This window comes from Ambystoma mexicanum, chromosome 12, assembly GCF_040938575.1.
Source record: "Ambystoma mexicanum isolate Mex_15411 chromosome 12, UKY_AmexF1_1, whole genome shotgun sequence".
Classification (NCBI taxonomy): Eukaryota; Metazoa; Chordata; class Amphibia; order Caudata; family Ambystomatidae; genus Ambystoma; species Ambystoma mexicanum.
In genome coordinates, this window is record NC_090936.1 from 146,940,843 (window position 1) to 146,960,140 (window position 19,298).

Consider the following 19,298-nt stretch of genomic DNA (forward strand, 5'->3'; position numbering starts at 1 on the left):
GGGCTGCTTGGGGAAGAGGTCTGGCTATGTGGACTCAGGGATGGCACTGCAAGACTATACAGTAGATCACAATGGAGAGCATTCACAGGTCTACTCATCGCGGCATGGACCACCATAGCACAGAAGTGGAAGAGCAAGGATACTCCACTGAAATTCACATGGTTGCAAAAAGTCTGGGCTCACATTACAATGGAGAAAATCACCCACAAAATACAAGGTTCCGGAGACAAATTCGGAAAAGAATGGGAAGGAACCCTGCAATACCTCCAGTCAGACTTTATGGAACAGTGGTGCCCCCACAATATTAAAGTCTCAGATATTTTCAATGCCTAATAAAAGCCAGAGACAATTAGAGCTCTCCGATACAGGGGGGAGGGAGGGGGGGGGGGGGTAGAAGGGTTTATTAACCAAAGTTTCAAAGTTAATTCTCGTTGTATCCATGCAAACTAATAAAGATATGTTTTAAAAAAAAAAAATCTGAGGATGGCTGCCGAGGCGGGGCTTAGGGAGAGGGCAGTCATTGGCTGAGGGCAGTATGACCCAGAGATCAGTGATTGGTTACTACTAAGAAAGACAGATCAGAAAAGAAACTGATACTGATTTTTTCTTTCCCGAGGATTCCCAGCCTGACGACGGGGAATATTCATGAGCATGTGAATCCATGCCAGATCCCATGCTGGAGAAACTGAGATTTGAAAGACCAGATAGTAAAAAAGACAAGAAACAGCATTCGTGTTCTGTTCGAAAGATAATCCTTTATGTTGGGCGGTGCTACCTGCCGTCCCACAACTGAATGCAGACATTTTTGTTAAACAGTGGTTATCATTAGCGAAACTTGGTGTCGGTGGAGTACAGTTTTGCACGTACTTACACTAGGCCAAACAGTGCAACAATGCAAAGATGCACTGCACAATACATATTTTTGCCAGGGCAACTGCTGGTCTGCTACAAATGTTAGTGGGAAATTGCAGTGCACCAATGAAATGTTGATGTAATGGCCACATTCCGGGGAAAGGAAGAGGATTTGAAGGGCATCAAAAAGTACGTTGATTGAATTTTACGAGTTGTGTGTCCTTTCACTTCAATACAAACAGTCCAATAGCATAATCCCAGGGCTCAGCTTCATGTGTCTCTACCCATCTGATGTTCCCTAAAAAAATATAAACCACATACGCAGGCTCAAACTGGGAGAAACAAAAATGAAACATTCCTGATAAGTTTTCAACGTGGTAAATGGACCAGTCGGTGCGAGGACTGAGGAGGCAAACATGGTTGGCACGTCGGTCTCCAAATGAAGTGCCCTGAAGTTGAGCCCATTGTACTAGGCAGACTTGTCAAGAATGTTTCTTTAGAGACTTCAGGGTGAGTTTTCCGTCTCGCTCTTCAACTTGAATGCCCATACTCTTTAGTGCCGACCCATCGGCCAAGCCTTGCCGCTCCATTTGAGCTATGACCGCTTGGTTTTCTTCATTTTGCTCGGTGAGATTTCGAATGGCATACACTGCCCACTGGTTCAGAACTGTAGGAGAATGTTAAGGAATCTTCGCATTTTTATTGCATAGAACTTTCAGAGGTGAAATTAGACAACACGTTATACAAGCTCAATCCCATTAGCGTTACCCAGGAGCACCAATACTTGCTTTTGCCATTATTGAGGTTAATGAGATCACCTATTCTTAACCAAATTCGCCAATGTAAGGAAAAAAGCCTAATCGAAAAACAGTGTCAACTGTGCAAACTAAGTGCCACACAGGTGAGATCTTGCGCCTCATCTAGATAATAAAGGCAGTTCTTGCTGGTTCAAGGTAGACCTAGGAACGGATACGCCTTAGCAAGATGCGAGCTTCTGCTGAGACGTCCTCTACCCACTGCCATTGCCACTGCACCTTCCAGCCTCATCCCACCATTGTGCCCACTCTGCTTTGAAGCAGCTTGATGGTGGCAGAAGCATCATACAAAAACCTTCAACACAAAATAAAGATTCGTGCTGGTGTCTTGGAATGAGTCATTATATATACCGCACTACCAAGTGGATCACATACAGGCGTTTGGCAGACGGATATTGTGGATTTCGCTCCTGGTGGCCGGAGCTCTCCACATCAATGCATGCTGCACATGCTGTGCACCAGTGGGAATCAAGGGGCTGCATGACCATGCTTCCTACTCAGGTAATCCTTCGTCATCCTGCAGAGAGAGAAAGCAGAGCCGCCTTCTGCGATAGTGCAGTAGGGACTAAATAGCAGGAAAGGAAGCACATACCAGGGTTACCCGGTGTAGGCAGCCCATCAGGGTAAAGTGTCTGGCAGCTGGCAGGTTAGGAAACTACGTTGGACAAGAGCAGATCAGCTTAAGCTAAATATTTGGTGCAACAATTGAGTGCCGTCAGAGATTTTGTGAAACACACTGTAAGATATCACTGAAATGTACTATGGATTGATTGTAAAATCATAATTCAAGATAAAAAAAAATAAAAGACAATGTTATGCCAAACTCGTGTCTTTATATGAAGATTAAGGAAATGTGTTAGCTCTTAGGATGAATGATATGATATATTTTATTTGTATCGTGCTCGTACACAAGTGTTTCAGAGCGCGACAAGGCAAGGGAGGGGAGGGGAACAGGGGAGAAAACAACAACGATCTTACTAGGCCCAGTGACAATGAGAACGTGCAAGTGCATGGGAAAGGGAAAGGGGAAAAGTGCATGGAAGGGGGAGAGTGGGAAGTGCGGAGCAGCGGAGAACAGATAAATAATAATAAATAAAAATAAATAGATAATAGAGGCAATAAACAGTGGTGGTGCAGCCAGCAAGTGGCACGTGCTGTGTTTACGGCAGCAGACTGGGTAAGTATGATAAGTGCAGAAAAGAAGAAAAATGGGGTGGGGGACTGTATGGGTACAGATACAAGTCCCCAGTGCAAGGCGTGGCTAGGAGGCAGTGCAGGAGGGTGGCAGGGTGAGCAGGTACCTGGGCCCAGGAGACAGAGGGTGGCCAGGTGAACAGTGCCAAGAGAGAGGATATCAGCAGGGGAGAGGGGGAGCAAAGGCAAAAGCAAAGAGGAAGGTCTTGAGGTGCTTCCGGAACCAGAGATGGTTCTCCTCAAATTTTAGCGTGGCAGGGAGGCTATTCCAGAGGGAGGCCCCAGCAGAAGACAGTTCTATCCCCAGCTCGTTTCTTTGAAAATCGACTGACCCTGAGGGAGTTAGAGGTAGAGGAGCGAAGAGCTTGAGAAGGGAGGTATTTGCAGAGGGATAGCTGAAGATATTTTGGACCCAGGCCCCAGAAAGCCTTGTGGACAATGCAGAGGGTTTTGAATGTAATCCTTGCAACCACTGGGAGCCAATGGAGAGATTTCAGAGCTGGAGACATACGATCCCAGGGCTTGAGGCCAAGGACAAGTCTCACAGTCCTGTTCTGGATTAGATGCAGAGGGCAGAGTAGAGGCAGGCAGATTTAGAAAGAGGCTGTTACAATAGTCCAGCCTAGAGAGAACCAGAGCTTGGGAGATGGTGAAATTCTGAGGGAAGGAGAGGAAAGGCAAGGTATCTCTGGAGGAGGTGCAGTAGTAGGTTTGACTTTATAGAGACCTCAGAGATGTGGGCGGAGAAGGAAAGTGTGGTGTCAAAGATGACCCGAGGTTCTTTGCCTCGCAGGTGGAGTAGGAGAAGGGCCAAGGGAGGCAGGCCAGAGAGTGAGAGGAAAGGATGGTGAAGGTGATGGTGAATGCCAGATTACGAGGGCATGCCCAACTCTAGCTGCCTCTGAAAAAATCTCTGTGGCTACCTTAGTTACCCCCAGTTGCAAGTTGTTCATCCTCGTGCCACAGCCGCCCTGTATGCCTAGCAGACTGAGAATAATATTAAACGTAAAGGTCAGACGCTCAAAGGGACTCCTCTCTGACCAAAGGCAAAGAAAATGGCAGGGGCCTTGAGACAGGCTAATCGATAATCCTACAATTCCGGTTGACACCAAACATGAACACAACAGGCGTATACAAATCTACTTCAAGTCATCCCCTTTTCGAAAAACACCTGACTTCACCCAAAAGGTGGCAGCTAGGAAGTCAGGATCCACTCCGAGTACTCTGAATATGGCATTGACAACATCAAGGAAAAGGGATGTAAGGGGCTGAGGGCATAGGGATGAGTTAACATACTCTACTTCCACAAAGAGGAAAGAGGCACAACAGAATTCCAAAGTTCCCTCCTGCAACCCCTAAGGATGCGTTTCCAGTCTGTTATTTGTAGTTCTGCGATGAGCCCTGCAGTATTGTTGGCTTACATTAACAATCAGAAACAGACTAAGGCTAAAGGCAGCAGAGCAGCCAAAGGCCAATGTCGATACGCAAGGCCATCTATGTAATTAAAAAGGACATGGATGAATTTCATTCAGCATAACTGAGGGTTTGGCGTAATGGTTTGGAGCCGCATTTATCTTCGGAAGAAGATGTGCACATGGTTTGTTTTCCAAAGATAATCGGCAGTCAAATTTAAAACACTTTTCATCACACCATTATATAACTCATGAACTTGGAGCAAGACATTGTGATGAGAGAGCCTTGACTCTGCAATGTTATTTCTCAACAAGTGAAGTACACACAAACTATACCAGTGCCCGCCACCCCCTGAAAACCACAAGTGCACCAATGTCAAGGAACAAGTCTCATATTATTATAATATAGTAGTATCCTTTGAGCACTTGAAACCAAAGAATGTGTGTGCAGTTTACATTATGGAATTACAAATGTTTCCAATTTTATCAAGCGAATGAAAGGAAGAATTAACAATAAGGGAAACAGTATCTGCGCCTCTTGAAGTCATAAGCTGCTACAAAGTGTACAACCTGGAAGACTGGCAAATTAAGGGCACTGAACACATAACATGTTAGCACGTATCGGGTGAATTTAAACTTGATTTTGGAAACTGACACCTGGATTTCTAGATCGTGTCACAAATGGCACAGAAAACACTCTGGTCCTGATTCATGGAACGTTTTCCTAGGAGATTGCGCCATTATAAAACACTTCCATGAATCAGGCCCTCCGAGTTTCAAAGACAGTTCAAGGGTATTTGTTAAAATCTTTGTGGGCCATTATCCCACTCGTTCTCTCTCTCTCCTTACTGCATCGATTGTTGACCACCACTGTCTAATAGCTGCCTCAGGATGGTGATGTTCTCCCTAAAGGCAGGCGCACTAACCTCCTCAATTACTTCCTAACTTTCTCAATCCTCACAGCAGGATAGTATGCCAATGGGAAAATAGGGCGTGCTTTGCAGTTACTCATTAAGATTGGCCTGATTCCACCAACGCCCACCTTTTCCTCGCCCTTCTACCTACTATGCCTACTCCTCCTCCCCTGTCACCTCTTGACCAACTTCCTGTCCCTCCAATGTTTCACTCCTCTCTTCTGCCTCCAGCCATTGATGTTGACTCTTTCCCCACTATTCATAGTCTCGCCTACTGCTCCTCCCACATCACTACTGCTTCTCCTCCTCCACTACTCCTCTTCCGTGTACACTACTACTCCTCCTACACTACCACTCCTTCTCTTACATTACCACGCCTCTTCCGACAATACTACTCAATCACCCTCCTTACACTCTGTATGAGTCTTTTCACATTCACTCCTTACAATTTGCTCTCAACAAACACGTCACACACACACGCACTCACACTGCACAACCACTATAACTCCTAAACCAATGCCTCACCTGCTCCAAAACCCTTACCTACAATCTGCTGCTCCTTCCTTCTGTCCACCTCTTGCTCTGACCTCAACCGATACACCCACACTTCCCTTCTTCCTGTCCACTGTTCATATATCCCTCCCCTGGTGCGGATTGGCTAGTTTTCCCTATCCATCTCCTTTCTTCCATCCCCTCCTTGAGTGTGTGTGCAGATATGCTTAAAGGCAGGTCCCTCGCTGCTGGAGCTTCGTTCGTACAGTAGCAGTTTCTCTGTTTTCAGACTTCTCTCTTCTTCTTTTCACCCCAGCGGTAGGACTGGCTCTGACATTAACCCTGGTAGGCCTCCAACCACCAGCTAAAAAGGTTTCCCGTCTCTCCTTTGACAAGGCCCAGTTATTGGACTTGTCGCAGTAGTAAAGGGTTTGTGCATGGGCCATGAAGCTCCACTTGACCCACAAACGGATCCTCCCGTTGCATATGCAGAGCTGCTTTTGACCACCTATTACATTAAAAACAAAGGCAATCAGGATCAAACTAAGCTGTGAAGCCTATGTATGGTAGCAAGCTCCCAACTATACAGAATACTTTGCTGGTCAGGCTTTGGTGCTTACGGCAAACATTTTGGTAAACAAACTCTCCTGTAAATGACTTTTGAAACTGCAATTGAAATCTTCAGTATGTGGGGATTTTGGATGAGAAAGCCAAAAGAACCCTCTTATGTATTGAGTGGTGCCAACCCACCTGGACTTCTTGGTTGGAGCTGCTGTTGGATGCATCATGAAAGGAATTCTTAAAGGGTGCAGGCTCATTTGGAGGCCCCTTGTCAGAGGGAAACACACATTTTTCTCACGTGGCCTAGTCTTCAGGGTTACACAGAGGTTTCTAACAGAAGAGGGTCAGATAGCACACATGAACAAATCCTTACGTGAAGCAAATACCTGCTCCATGCCCAAGAGATTTCCTAATACCAAAATTCAATGGAAAGCACATGATTACACAAGAAAGAAAGCAACCTAATCCCAAAATGATCCATGCTTTACCTTAATGTGAGAGGATGCATATCACTTACTCTAGTTGAACTATCCAAATGTGAAATAATTCTACAATATTGCTGAAATAGAAAGGGAACAAGAACGTTAATGGTCTAGATATTACTGTTCTATTATTTAGGACGGCCCAGCCATCATCAAAATGGGAGTGTGATGTTCAGATTAGTCTAATCCTTCACTAAAGCAGCAAAAAGTACTTACAACAAGAAGCAACAAAGCCAATAGACTTGGCTGCTGTATTGTAAAAAAAAAAATGTTCCGAGTTCACGCACAGAGGCAAGCTTAGAGAGTTGGTTGACATGTAGAGGGGCAAACAGAGAGAGCAGAGAGGGTGCAGGAGGGCGTCTGAATAAATATGGATGCAAGGATTGATGAATGAAGAAGATCTATTTATTTATACATACACAGGAGAAACAATGCTCTTGATCACAAAAGAACGTACAATAGATGAGAAATCAGATTTGACGGGAAGCAGTGCTCAAGAAAGGATGCATGAATGTATCTATTTATTTATTTGTATTTATTTGAAGAAAAGGGAATTCAATTGCTATCGGAAGTTACTTACAATAAAGCGTTTACAGATGGCGGAGGCATTCCCATAAAAGATGCCTGGATAATAGCACAAAGATGATAACAAGTGGAGAGGCAGCTTATGAGGCTGTAATAAAATGGGACATACACCAGGGACAAACAAATATGTATAAGTAAATAGGTGCCTGACAAAAGTAACATTAATCTAAAGGGGCAAGTGCTTGAAACAAAAGCTGTGTAATATATATATGTATATATAAACACAAAATTACATCATTATGATTCACTGGTGGCAGTGGCGGGGTCATGCAGAGAGGATGGGGCAGAGAGGAGGGGCAGTGCTCTCTTCAGCAAGTAAGTGAAATTTAAGCCAAGTGAATAATTAGGAGGATAATCAATGCATCATTTTTGAGAGAAAAAGGATACAAAGCCATATGATGTACAATCTGTTCAGTAGGTTGACAAACAAATACAATCGATTCCACACCAACAGTTGTCACAGATGGGTCAAAGAACACTCCAACTCCTGGAAATGTTTCAATACTGATATATTCAAAGATGGCCACTGCATTATTCACTCAGTACAGAGGCACTGTTGACCTCTTCATAGACGGTGAAAGGGGACCGAGTTGTGGTGTATTGCATTGGAGTCTATTATAAAAATGTGTGGTTTACAGGCTTGTCTCATGTGAACAACCACTCAGGAGGAAAACATGGAATCCGGACGCTATCTGCTGCCTGTCATGCAGTTATTTCAATAAAGATGTCCCGTCTACTCCGGATATTTGTTTATTTATTCATTTTATTGTTTGTTTATAAAACGTTTAATATCAGCTAGTCGTTTCTAAGCGCAGCATTGGGATTTGAATCTGTGTTGCACCGGGTTGTCTTGCTTCCATGACAAACGTGTTGCCCCTGACCTATCCTTCCTCCCCTATTGATATTTTGTGGGGACTCTGGAGTGCAGTTTCCAGATATGACCGTACCAAGGTTCCAGTCTTTATACACACACAAACCTACGTTATTAATATTCACTGAAGGCTGTGGTGAGTTTAGGTAGGTAGGATGGGGAGAGGGCAGGGGGAGCTTCCTGTTTAGCAAGTAAGTGAAGTTTAAGCTAAGTGAATAATTATAAGGAAAATCAACGCAAAAAGTTGTAGAGAAAAGGGCTAAAAAGTCATAAAACGTACTATCTGTTCAGTAGGTTAACAAACGAATACAATAAATTCCACACCAAACGTTGTTGCAGATGACTCAAAGAGCACCTCAACTCCTAGACAATGTTCAAAATGCTTTATTGTAGCTTCAAGCAGGGCGAAATGGCTGTCCCTCTCTCTCTCTCGTGTATTCACACCACTTCCACTACGAACCATGTGTCCTTATTACCCAGGTTAGTGTATACAGAGCGTTTGTATTTGTGCCATATTGGTGTCACCTCCCTCAGGGACATACTAGATTGCCTTAACACTATCGAGAGGTTAGTTGACTACAAGGGATTATAGAGTGTGCCTGACAGATATTCGGCCCAACGGCGTCTCATTCCTATTATTATCTCTGCGCACTCCTCTCTCTCCCTCTGTTGCTCTCCTCTCATTACTCTCCTACTTCACAAATCGTCCATCCTTTGCTTCTACTTGTGGTTTCTTTCTCCTCTGTCTTCCCTTTGTCTCTCACTCCTTTGACATTTGGTCCCCACCCTTCACTGTTACTACTGCCTCACCCACACTAGTACTCCCTCCTACTCCTACACATTAATGCACCCTCCTAGACACTCCAACTCCACCGACCTTCTTCTCACAAACTTTCACTGTTGCAGTTACTTCACAATCACTCCCTACATACCACCTAACCACACTTGCTTGTCTTTCATGCACACTCATAATGCAGTACCACTTGCACTCACTAACCCGTACCTCACCTGATCCAAAGAAGTCTCCAAATGCTGCGTCTCCATCCTTCCTCCTGGGTCCCCTTTTGACCCCTTCCTATGCCCTGGTTGGCGTTTGACTCTGTCCAATCTGGCACTGTCTTCCCCTCCCAGGTGGTGTTCCATACAGAGAAGATTTTAAATATGGTGTTAAGTCACACCCCTTTTACCAGTGCAGAGCCAATGTGGAATGGTGATGGTGGACCAGGACGTGCAATGTTCGTGCTAGGGGGCCTTGGCCTGGGCTCCTCCAAGGTGAGTAGTCTGGGTAGATATCTACAACCTTGGTTTTAGTCCGTCCTGGGTCGTCTAGGGAGTGTGCTGCAGCCTCGTCTGAGCCAAGGCCAATGCTGAGGGGAGGTGCGCAGCACATCTCGCAGCCGCGTAAGCTCTGCAATCCTCTGTCTGCCGCTGCTCTCCCACTTTGCCGTTTCTCATTTTCCGACACAGAGATTCAGTTAGTGTGGGACGCTGAAGTGCTGCTCTCTCCCTGCCATTCTTTCCTACAAGTCGTTTTGCGAATGCCAGTTCTAGGAAAGAGAAAACCTGGCGAGCATTTGGCTTAAGAGGCATGGGGTGATGTAAATTAATACTGCTCATTTATGAAATGCCACTTGGTGCGTGAGGAATAGGAATTGGGGCCTTCTCAACTGTCACCATCCCCCTCTGGGGTAGGACTGGCACTGAACTGATTCCGGGTAGGCCTCCCAACCCAGCTGACAAAGGTTCCATCCACTCTTAACAAGGTCAGGGTAATGACCTTGTCATGAAAATTTAAAATGTTTCATGATGCTTTGGCTTTTCCCTTCACCTTCCTCCGGTCTTTGAATTTAAATCTCCTCCAGCCCCTCTATGCTTTTTCGCTCACCTCACCATTCTCCAGGTTTCAATCTCCTCCACCCTTCACCCTGACCCCCCAGAAACTCTCCAATTCAGGTTTTACAATTGGCCTTCTCTCTTATCCTGGTCTTATATTTGGCCTCCCCTCACAAGGTCTTACAAATGGCCTCTCCCCTCAAATCTTCCTTTTCACTTCAGGTCTTTCATTTAGCCTTTGCGGTCTCCTTTGATAAGTCTCCAACTCTGTTTCCAACAACCCACACTGCTGTATTGGGAGCTAGCCTTTATAGCTGATGTTGAAATCTCATTTGAGACTGTCTTGATGGTCCCCTCTGACCAGTCTGAGTATGCTAAGTGGTACAGAGGCTCTGCAGTCCTGAGACTTGAGGGAAGTCATCAAAACGTACAGCCACCATTTATAAGCTTTTCTCGCTATTTATTGACTACTGGGGCAGAAGCATGAGCTTTTTCTCTCCCCGGTTCAGGCTGAAGGGCCCCTCCCATCTGGAGTTCGTTGTTTGGCTGCTCTACATTAAACAGGTCAAGGTAAGCACTGTGCACCATCAATTTCAAAATGCAGGTGTTAAAACATCTCTATTTTCTGTGGCTACAGTGGAGTTCCCCTTTCTTCAGGCTTTCTTATAGGATGGGAAGGAAGTAAAGTCTTACATGGCTGCTGCGTCATTGTAGAAGGGAGGGATAAGCTTCTCTCCGTCACTTCTGGCACCAGATGGGAGAGGGACACTGGTTCTCCATGGTGTCCATTCTGGCTTGTAGGAAATATCTCTGTTGGGTGCCCAAGCAAACCCCACAGCCTTCCTGCACTGGAATTTGCATCAACATGTCTTGGGTCCATTCCAGGTTTTCCTTCTGCAAAAGAAGCGGATTATGGGAGAGGTATGTTTTCCCTGTTTGCTGTCAGCAGGGTCTGTGCTTGGTACATGTTCTTCAGCATTGCTCCTGTCCATATGGACCTAAACCACACATTTTCTTCCTAGATCCGGTCCAGATTGTCCCCTTCGAACAAGGAGGGGAATTCTGAGAGCCACAGTTCTTGTGTATTGCTTAGCCCCACTGAGCTAAGTTTATTGGTTTGGGAATCTAGTTCCTGAACTTCTGCTAAATGCAGGGCCTGATCATCTCATTCCAAGGTCCATGTGATGAAGACCACGCAGTCACTTCATCACAGTTCATAATGGACTAACCATTATTGCACTTAGTATTTTATTACTATTGCTCTTGCCGCATCTGAATCTTCTCAGAAGCTGTGAATCATCAGTTCTCCTCTACCCTTTCCCTTAGGTGGAGCCAAGAAATGCCTCGTTGCAGTTAGTGCCTAATAAACTACCAATACATAAATAAATTGATGGGGTTGAGGCCCAGCAAGTTAGGAGATGGCTGCCTCTGCTCTATACTATGTGCAGCGGAGCTCTTACGCACCAAACACACTGTCGGCATAGCCTGTTCCCTCTCGCATACAAACTCCAGGCTTCAGGGGACGCATGAGGGCAAAGAAGCAAATATTAATGTCAGTTCTGAACTCTTACCATTGAAGTCCCGGAACTAACCAATCGTTAAGGCGGCATTTCTAGAGGTCTGTTTTGATCTGAATACCTTTGATGTGGCTTTTTCGCAAGTACTATGCCTTGGCACTCTTGCAGCTTTAGTTATTCTATTTTTTAATTATATTTTTCATATGATGTACATTTTTTAGTGTTGACATTATTCACAATGATTTGGTATTGGTTTTACTGTGCGCTGTAACTGAATGGCAGGCACAATTCCGGGTTGGTCAGCATCAAGCTGTGTTAAACTGCAGTCTGTGAGAACAGTGTGCAAGCTCGTGTCTGCACAGACCAGACCAGTAAGCATTGTCAAAGCTAGTGCCAAGGGCCCCCTTCAATCTCCTTGAAAATGCTCAAGCCACACCACAGACTCCAGGGTCTACCTGTACCACCACACATGCACAATGCACATGATGATCCTACTGCCACAGGGAGGCACTGCATGCCTAACTGGGTTAAAGATGCAAGGAGGTTTTTAATGACAGTGTACCATCTGCACTTGCACGTTCTTAATGCTCACGAGGCCTAGTAGGCCCGCCTCTATCTTTCATTGTCAAATTTGTTTTTCTTTCCCATGTTCCCCCCCCCCCGGTTGCCCTGTGGGCGCTTTGAAACACGATTTACTTGATCTACAAGCGCCTTACAAATGCACAATAAATAAATAAAATCTTTCACCTTGTGTAGAAACAAGGATGGTGGAGCACGCTCCTAGTGCTCAAATGTACCAGTCGCTACTGTGTGTGAATACTAATATTATGTGCATGACAGTGACGGAAGCAGCTTCTGGTGCAGTGGGAGCGGCTCCTGATTGGGCACTGGAATTTTAAAAGATTCAAGGTAGTGTGCATAGAAACTGCCCAAACCATGGGCGCAGAACAGAACTAGGGAGATTCCCTCTGCTGCTCAACACCCAAAAGCACTTTTTTATATTCCAGTGCCATAACAAGAACAGTAATCAAAATCCCTCCACTACCAAGCAGTAAAACCCTAAAAACAATCCCTTGAACAATACATTACAGAACTGTGCCCATTCATCAGCAGTACCCCACAGTCTGAAAGCATATAAACCAAAGACAAAAGGAGACATTGACTAGGGAACGCAAAGAGGCCCTAAAGAAACAATCTGCCTCATTATAGGTCAGCCAGTCCAGTAATAAAGTGTCGGTATTAACGTATACCGGCACTTTACCGGACCGGCTGACTACAGGTTTGTCGGTGGGGCACCTGTGTTACCTTCAGCTAAGCTGGAGGTAAGGCAGGCGCCCTACCAGTAAAAAAACACTGTAATTACCGGCACCGGTATTGACAACAAATCCCCTCATGGAGTCCTATGGCACCCCATGAATGGGGATTAACACCGTCACTCTGGCACTCGTAATCTGAGGTAATGCCGCCGGACTAAGTGCCAGAAACAGTAATAACATTTGCCGGTATCCTGGATTATGATTCGTAATGTACTGGAGAGCAGAAAAAGTACAGCACAAAAGGCTAGCATGCTACTGGTCATTGGCGTAAAACTTTAAACTTGCACATCCTCATTTTGTTATAATAAAAGGAGACATCTAATCTCTCTTTTCTTTGCTTCCCATTTTTGGTTTACAAGCAGCGCTACCAAATAACCAAAAATAAAAATATTGAAACACGCTTTAGTGTATGCTACTTTCTACCGTGACCACCACACAATTGGTAGTGCATTTATTTAGGCTGTCAATGACATAAGGAAATTAGCCCTCATTAAACACAGTCTTTTGCAAAGATAACTACTGGAAAGAGTTGTTCCAAATTGCTGGATATTTAGTGTAGAAGATGAACACTAAAATGATATGCTAGAGACACTTCTTTCATACATTGTTGTTTTGTAGCGTATCTAAAGACAACCAGGGCATCAAGTGGGCCGGAGCTAGCCGGGGCAGAGCCCCGTTAGGCTCAGAAATATGGGTCTGAGGCGGCGGCCTGCCGGGCCCCTAATTTCCCTTGGGAGCCCGGCCGCTAGAGGACAAGCTCTTCCTCATGCACGAGAGCTTCAGGAAAAAAAGCCTTTTCTATATAACGGTGGCGCTGGCACCTGCAAGGCATCCCTTTAATCAAGAGATGCCCGTGTGTCAGTGCCACCATTAGAGAAGAAAAGGTGAGGCTGCTGGAAGCAGAGGTCTTTTTTTTCTAAGGCCTGAAGCTCCCGCTCGTTCGTGGGAGCTTCAGCCTTTAGGAAAAAAAAGCCTTCGTTTCCAACGGCCTCACCTTTTCAGCCTAAATGGTGCTGTTGCCCGTTGTCAGGCATCCCTTTAGCTAAGAGATGCAGAGATCACCCAAGGGTAATCACTGCATTACTTCGCTAAAGGAATGCCTGCGAAGGGGCACCAACACCATTAAGGCTGAAAACATGTGGTTTCTGTCCCCCGACAGGCATCCTTTTAAGTAAAAGATACAGAGATCAGCACCCTCCCCTATAGGGTGTTGATCTTTACAAAGGGTTGTCTGGTGGGGATGCCTGTAGCCCATTAAGAGGGTGTGGCCTAACAAGTCTGGCATGCAAGCCCCCCCCCCCGCTGTTAGGCCACGCCCCTTGATTTGCCTCGGCTCGTTTTACTAAAGACAACTCACCCAACTGGAACTCAAACATTAAAAAACAGAGGAATATGCCGAAAGCACACACAGTGGGTGATATTAGAATGGTTTGAAGAAAGGATGCCCTTCAATGCTGCAAAAATTCATATGGTGGTGGTGACGACGGAATGGCAAAGCCGCTCCTCAAAGAGGCACAAATATAACTGGTGCCTGGCCCATTCTTTTATAGTGACGGCAGAAGCCAGCGAAATCGGGCCTCAAGTCAGCGAAGGAGCAGTGCTGGCCGGGAAACCTAGCGAAACCATGAGAAAAGCCTGGGGAAAGAAGTGTGGGCAAGAGGTTTGCCAGACACCCATGGCTTTGTCCTGCCATGGACATAAAAGGAGCCCCCATCTGGGGCTGCAAGATATCGGCTTTGCAACTGTCCGCCCGTGGTAGGGCACGGCGGGTGCTCGCACAGAGAGGAGGATTGCCCTGTCTGCATCCAGCCCAAGAACAAAGTCACAAGAGCTTTAATTAGCACGTCCGGCTTTCGCAGAGGAGGGGGAAGGCTGTCCTACAGGCACCACAGGTCCACAACAACTTCATCAGCTCTGCAAGTGAGACGTCAGAAGAGCTCTCCGGGAACACGTAGGGGCACTCGCAGAGGCACACTGCATACCCAACGCCCTCATCAGTGGGGCACAGCTTGCACATCAGAAAAACACAAACGACTTTTAAAAGAGCTGGGGCATTGTGCATTTGCAATGCGTGTGCCGTGAAGGAACATTTCCCAATTTCAAGGCAACTGCATTTGGCACAAATAGACCGAGTTTACTGCAAGGACTTGCTGCAGTGTGAGTGCTGGGGGAGTAATTTAATCACCTGCATAGCCGCTGCATCAGAAAGACACGAAAATATAAGGAAGGCGCTGCAGTGAGCTAGCCACAAGCTGTTGGGCTAGCATCAATAAAAGGAGGATGGATACACAGAGGGCTGATGCAATCCTACATTCAGAAAAAGCAGAGGCGGACTTGGAATTGTTCATCCAGATCGCAAGATCAACTGCATCCAGGTATGGCCCAAACTGGTTACAGAGAATGACTACCAAACTGAATGGTGGCCCAGCAGGGTCATCAGGGAGTGGCTCACAATCTCCATTCCTTCTTCCGGTATCAACAGAGGAACAGGCGCTTGAAGAACTGATTTCCCTTGGGGAAGAAGAGCCAGTAGCGAAAAGGAGGAAGAAATTGACACCAAAGGCATTGGTAATGAGGCAACAGACAGAAGAGACAAAAGAAAGAGGCTAAGCAGAAAGCAGTAGGACGGAAAGGCAGAGGAGGGAATCAGGGGCTTGCAGCCACAACAGTTGCACCTGAGAGGGAAGGCCCAAGGTAGACCAGCAGTCAGCCCAGCACGCGGGCCGCCATCACGGCAGCAGAGGCATCAGAGCAACCTGCTTCCTTGGAGCAAATGAAAGGTACTTTAATGCAGTGCTTGCAATCATGTGGCAGGGTAGAGCGGGTAACTGCTGTGTGGCAATGTTAATGCTTTTAAACAGTTGGGGGTGGGGGGGAAAGACAGGGTCTCTTAACCATCAGGGGATGCAACATTGGGGGTGACAAGAGCGAGGCCAGCCTGTGGGGGAGCACCGCCGACATCAAGTCAGCAGGCAAGGTACCACTCCTACAGTCATTTCAGGCGATGCCAGGCAGCAGCCAATGCCAATGTGAAGGCCACGCCAATGGCAGCACAGTTTATAGGAGGGGTATGCCAGGGTTTGCATCCCTAAGGGCGAAAGGGAACGCTTTGGTGTGGCGCATCCTGATTCAAATTAAGGAGAGGATTTGGTAGAAAAAGTTCGACATTTTCAGCCCCCTTGAATTGGAGCAAACCGGTTTAGATATAAGGCAGTTGTCAGAGAAGGATAAGGAGAAAAAGGAGAGAGAGACAGGGTAAAGGAGGAAGAAACCATACATAACTGGCTAGCAGGTTTTGGATGCTAGCATCCATCATTGTGGAAAAATACCCTGGGGACACTGGAGCACTATGGGCTTATGAGCAATATATGCACAATTCTTATTTAACTTACCGGGGTGATGCATGGCTCAAACATGACACGAAGTTCTAGGTTAAAAAACAAGTTACTTCTTACCTTGTAACGTTCTTTCGACGGGATGTTCCTCCGACGTATTCCTCATCTTAGATATATATCCTTCCAGCTCTGCTGGCCTCGGAAAAATTTTTCTCCAGAGGGCGCTGCGCGTCGACGTCCCTCGAGTCAATGTCTTTCGACAGCCGCCGTATCGACGCTCGACGTCATCCTGCCTATAAAGGCCGCGCGCAGCGTCCGTTGTTCAGTTCCGTTTTGTAGCCCACAGTATTACTGTCTGGACTAGACTAATCACCCTGAAGGAGCGTAAGCTGCAACAACAAGGGAAGTAGAACTGCGGGGATGGATGGGAGGGTCGATGAGGAATACGTCGGAGGAACATCCCGTCGAAAGAACGTTACAAGGTAAGAAGTAACTTGTTCTTCGAAGGGATTGTGTCCGACGTATTCCTCATTTTAGATAGGCTCCCATAGCAGTATTCTATATTCGGAGGAGGGAGTACTGACTTCACGCTGTCTTCTATTGATGAATAGAATTCAGTACAGCCCTTCCAAACCTAGTCTCTTGACTAGAGGAGGAATCCAGATTGTAAAAACGTGTAAAGGTATGGACAGACGACCATGTAGCGGCCGCACATATGTCTTTAATCGGCACGCCTCTTTTGAGGGCCGATGAAGCTGCAATACCTCTGGTCGAATGAGCCCTAAGGTTTTGAGGGGGCTCTTTCCCTGCCAGTTTATAACATTCCAGAATGGCTAGAATGATCCATCTGGAAATGGTCTGCTTAGTTATTGGTAACCCCAGCTTGTGACCTGCGTAACCTACAAACAGCTGGTCTGCCTGTCTTATCCTGGCTAGTCTACTAATGTAAAAACTTAAAACCCTCCTAGGGTCTAGTCTGTGTAACCTCTCTTCCTCTTTCCCCGGGTGAGGAGGAGGATAGAAAGATGGTAGGGTAATCTTCTGAGAGATATGGAATTCAGAAACTACTTTTGGGAGGAAATTAGGCTTCACTTGCAGGACAACTTTGTCTTTGTGAAAGATTGTATGAGGGGGTTTACAAGAAAGAGCATGTAATTCGCTCACCCTTCTAGCAGATGTAAGTGCTATTAATAAAACAGTCTTAAGGGTAAGGAATCTTAACAAACAAGAATGGAGAGGTTCGAAAGGTGTACCCATCAGGAAAGTTAGTACTAAGTTTAAATCCCATAGGGGAACTTGGAATGGTCTTGGGGGATAAACATTGGTTAACCCCTTTAGAAACTGTATTACCAAGGGTAATTTGAAATAGGATGGTTCCTCCGCAGTACGCTTAAAGATAGATAGCGCTGCGAGATAGCCCTTAATGGTGCCAACTTGAAGGCCTGAATTTGCCAAATATAGTAGGAAGGACAAAACCATTGGTGTACCACATGAAAATGGGTCGATATTCTGTTCTCTACACCAGCTGCAAAATCTGTTCCAACGGCAGCGGTATAAAGACTTTGTTGCTGGCCTCCTTGCCGAAAGCAACACCTCCATAACATCATCAGGGAGGTCCCAATCCTTGTACCTCAGCCGTTCAGAAGCCAAGCGTGAAGGTTGAGGGTTTTGATGTCTGGATGGAGAACCTGACCTCCCTTCTATGAGAGTAGGTTCTCTCTGAGCGGAAGTCGAATTGGAGGGCAGATGGACAAGTCTAGAAGGTCCGGGTACCACGTTCTCCTGGCCCAATCCGGGGCAATTAGGATCATGGTTCGCCGGAATCTTCTCAACCTCCTGATCATTTGAGGAATGACAGGGACCGGTGGGAACGCGTACAGAAGTGGAAACTCCCAGTCCACTATGAACGCGTCTCCCAGAGCTCCTCTCGGAGGAAATTCCCTTGAGCAGAACAGGTCGCATTTCCTGTTTAGGCTGGTGGCGAACAGATCTACCTGAGGGGTTCCCCAAAGGGCGAAGATCTCTTGAAGGACTTCCTGAGCTAGCTCCCACTCGTGGGAGACTGTGTTCTGCCTGCTCAGAGCGTCCGCTGTCAAGTTCTTCTCTCCGGCTAGGTGAACTGCCGATAGAGAGATTCCTTCTTGGATTGCCCAAAACCAGAGCTGCATCGCCTCTCTGCACAGGGGTAGTGATCCTACGCCTCCTCTTTTGTTGAGGTAATGCATGGCCACCGTGTTGTCCGTCATTATCAGGACGTTCTTCCCTTGTACAGCTGGCAGGAAAGCCTTCAACGCAAGTCTGATGGCTCTCAGCTCTAACAGGTTGATGTGTAGTCTGGACTCCGATGGAGACCAACGACCGCTGATGGTCAAGTCGTTGGCGTGGGCTCCCCACCCCGTGAGTGAGGCATCCGTGACTACTGTTATCTCCGGCCAGGGTTGCCAAAACTGTTCTCCTTTCAGAATGTTCTCCTGACAGGCCCACCACTGAAGGTCTCGAGCCACCCTGCCGGGAACCTGAAGAAGATCTGTCATTCTCCCTGAGAATTGTGACCACTGAGTCCTCAGTGCCCACTGGAGGGATCTCATTCTCAGGCGAACCTCTGGCACAAGGAAAATGCAGGATGCCATGAGGCCTAGCAACCTCAAAAAGTCGAAGGCTGGGAGACATTGGGCATGTTGGAACTTGGTAACCATCTGTAGAATATCTTGAGCCCTCACCTCTGGTGGCGAGGCTTTTCCCAGGGAAGTATCCAGGATCGCTCCTATGAACTGGAGTCTCTGCGATGGTATCATTTGAGACTTCTTTAAATTGAGGGAGAAGCCCAGTTTGTGAATGGAGTAGCACACGTGATTTAGCTGGATCTGAGCTTGCTCCGGAGAAACAGCCCTGATCAGCCAATCGTCCAGGTAGGGGTAGACGTGAATCCCTTCCCTCCTTAGACTTGCAGCCACTACCGACATTAACTTGGTGAAGACCCTCGGGGCGGAGGTCAGCCCAAATGGCAGTACTCGAAATTGATAGTGAGAGTTGCCAATTGCGAACCTCAGGTATTTCCTGGGTTTGAGATGGATAGGCACATGGAAATAAGCGTCCTGAAGGTCCAGAGATACCAACCA

The 19,298-nt window shown here is 46.5% G+C and overlaps 1 protein-coding gene across 2 annotated transcripts in view; it reads right to left on the minus strand.

The window, feature by feature from the left end:
* Window positions 1-735: 735 nt before the first annotated feature.
* The window catches only part of ATXN10 (ataxin 10), a 1,945,293-nt gene continuing 1,926,730 nt past the window's right edge, over window positions 736-19,298 (minus strand). For both annotated transcript variants that reach the window (XM_069628187.1, XM_069628188.1), the window contains one exon: window positions 736-1,519. In XM_069628187.1, the coding sequence (XP_069484288.1) occupies window positions 1,335-1,519 (185 nt within the window). In that variant the 3' untranslated portion in view covers window positions 736-1,334. The remainder of the gene's footprint in view (window positions 1,520-19,298) is intronic.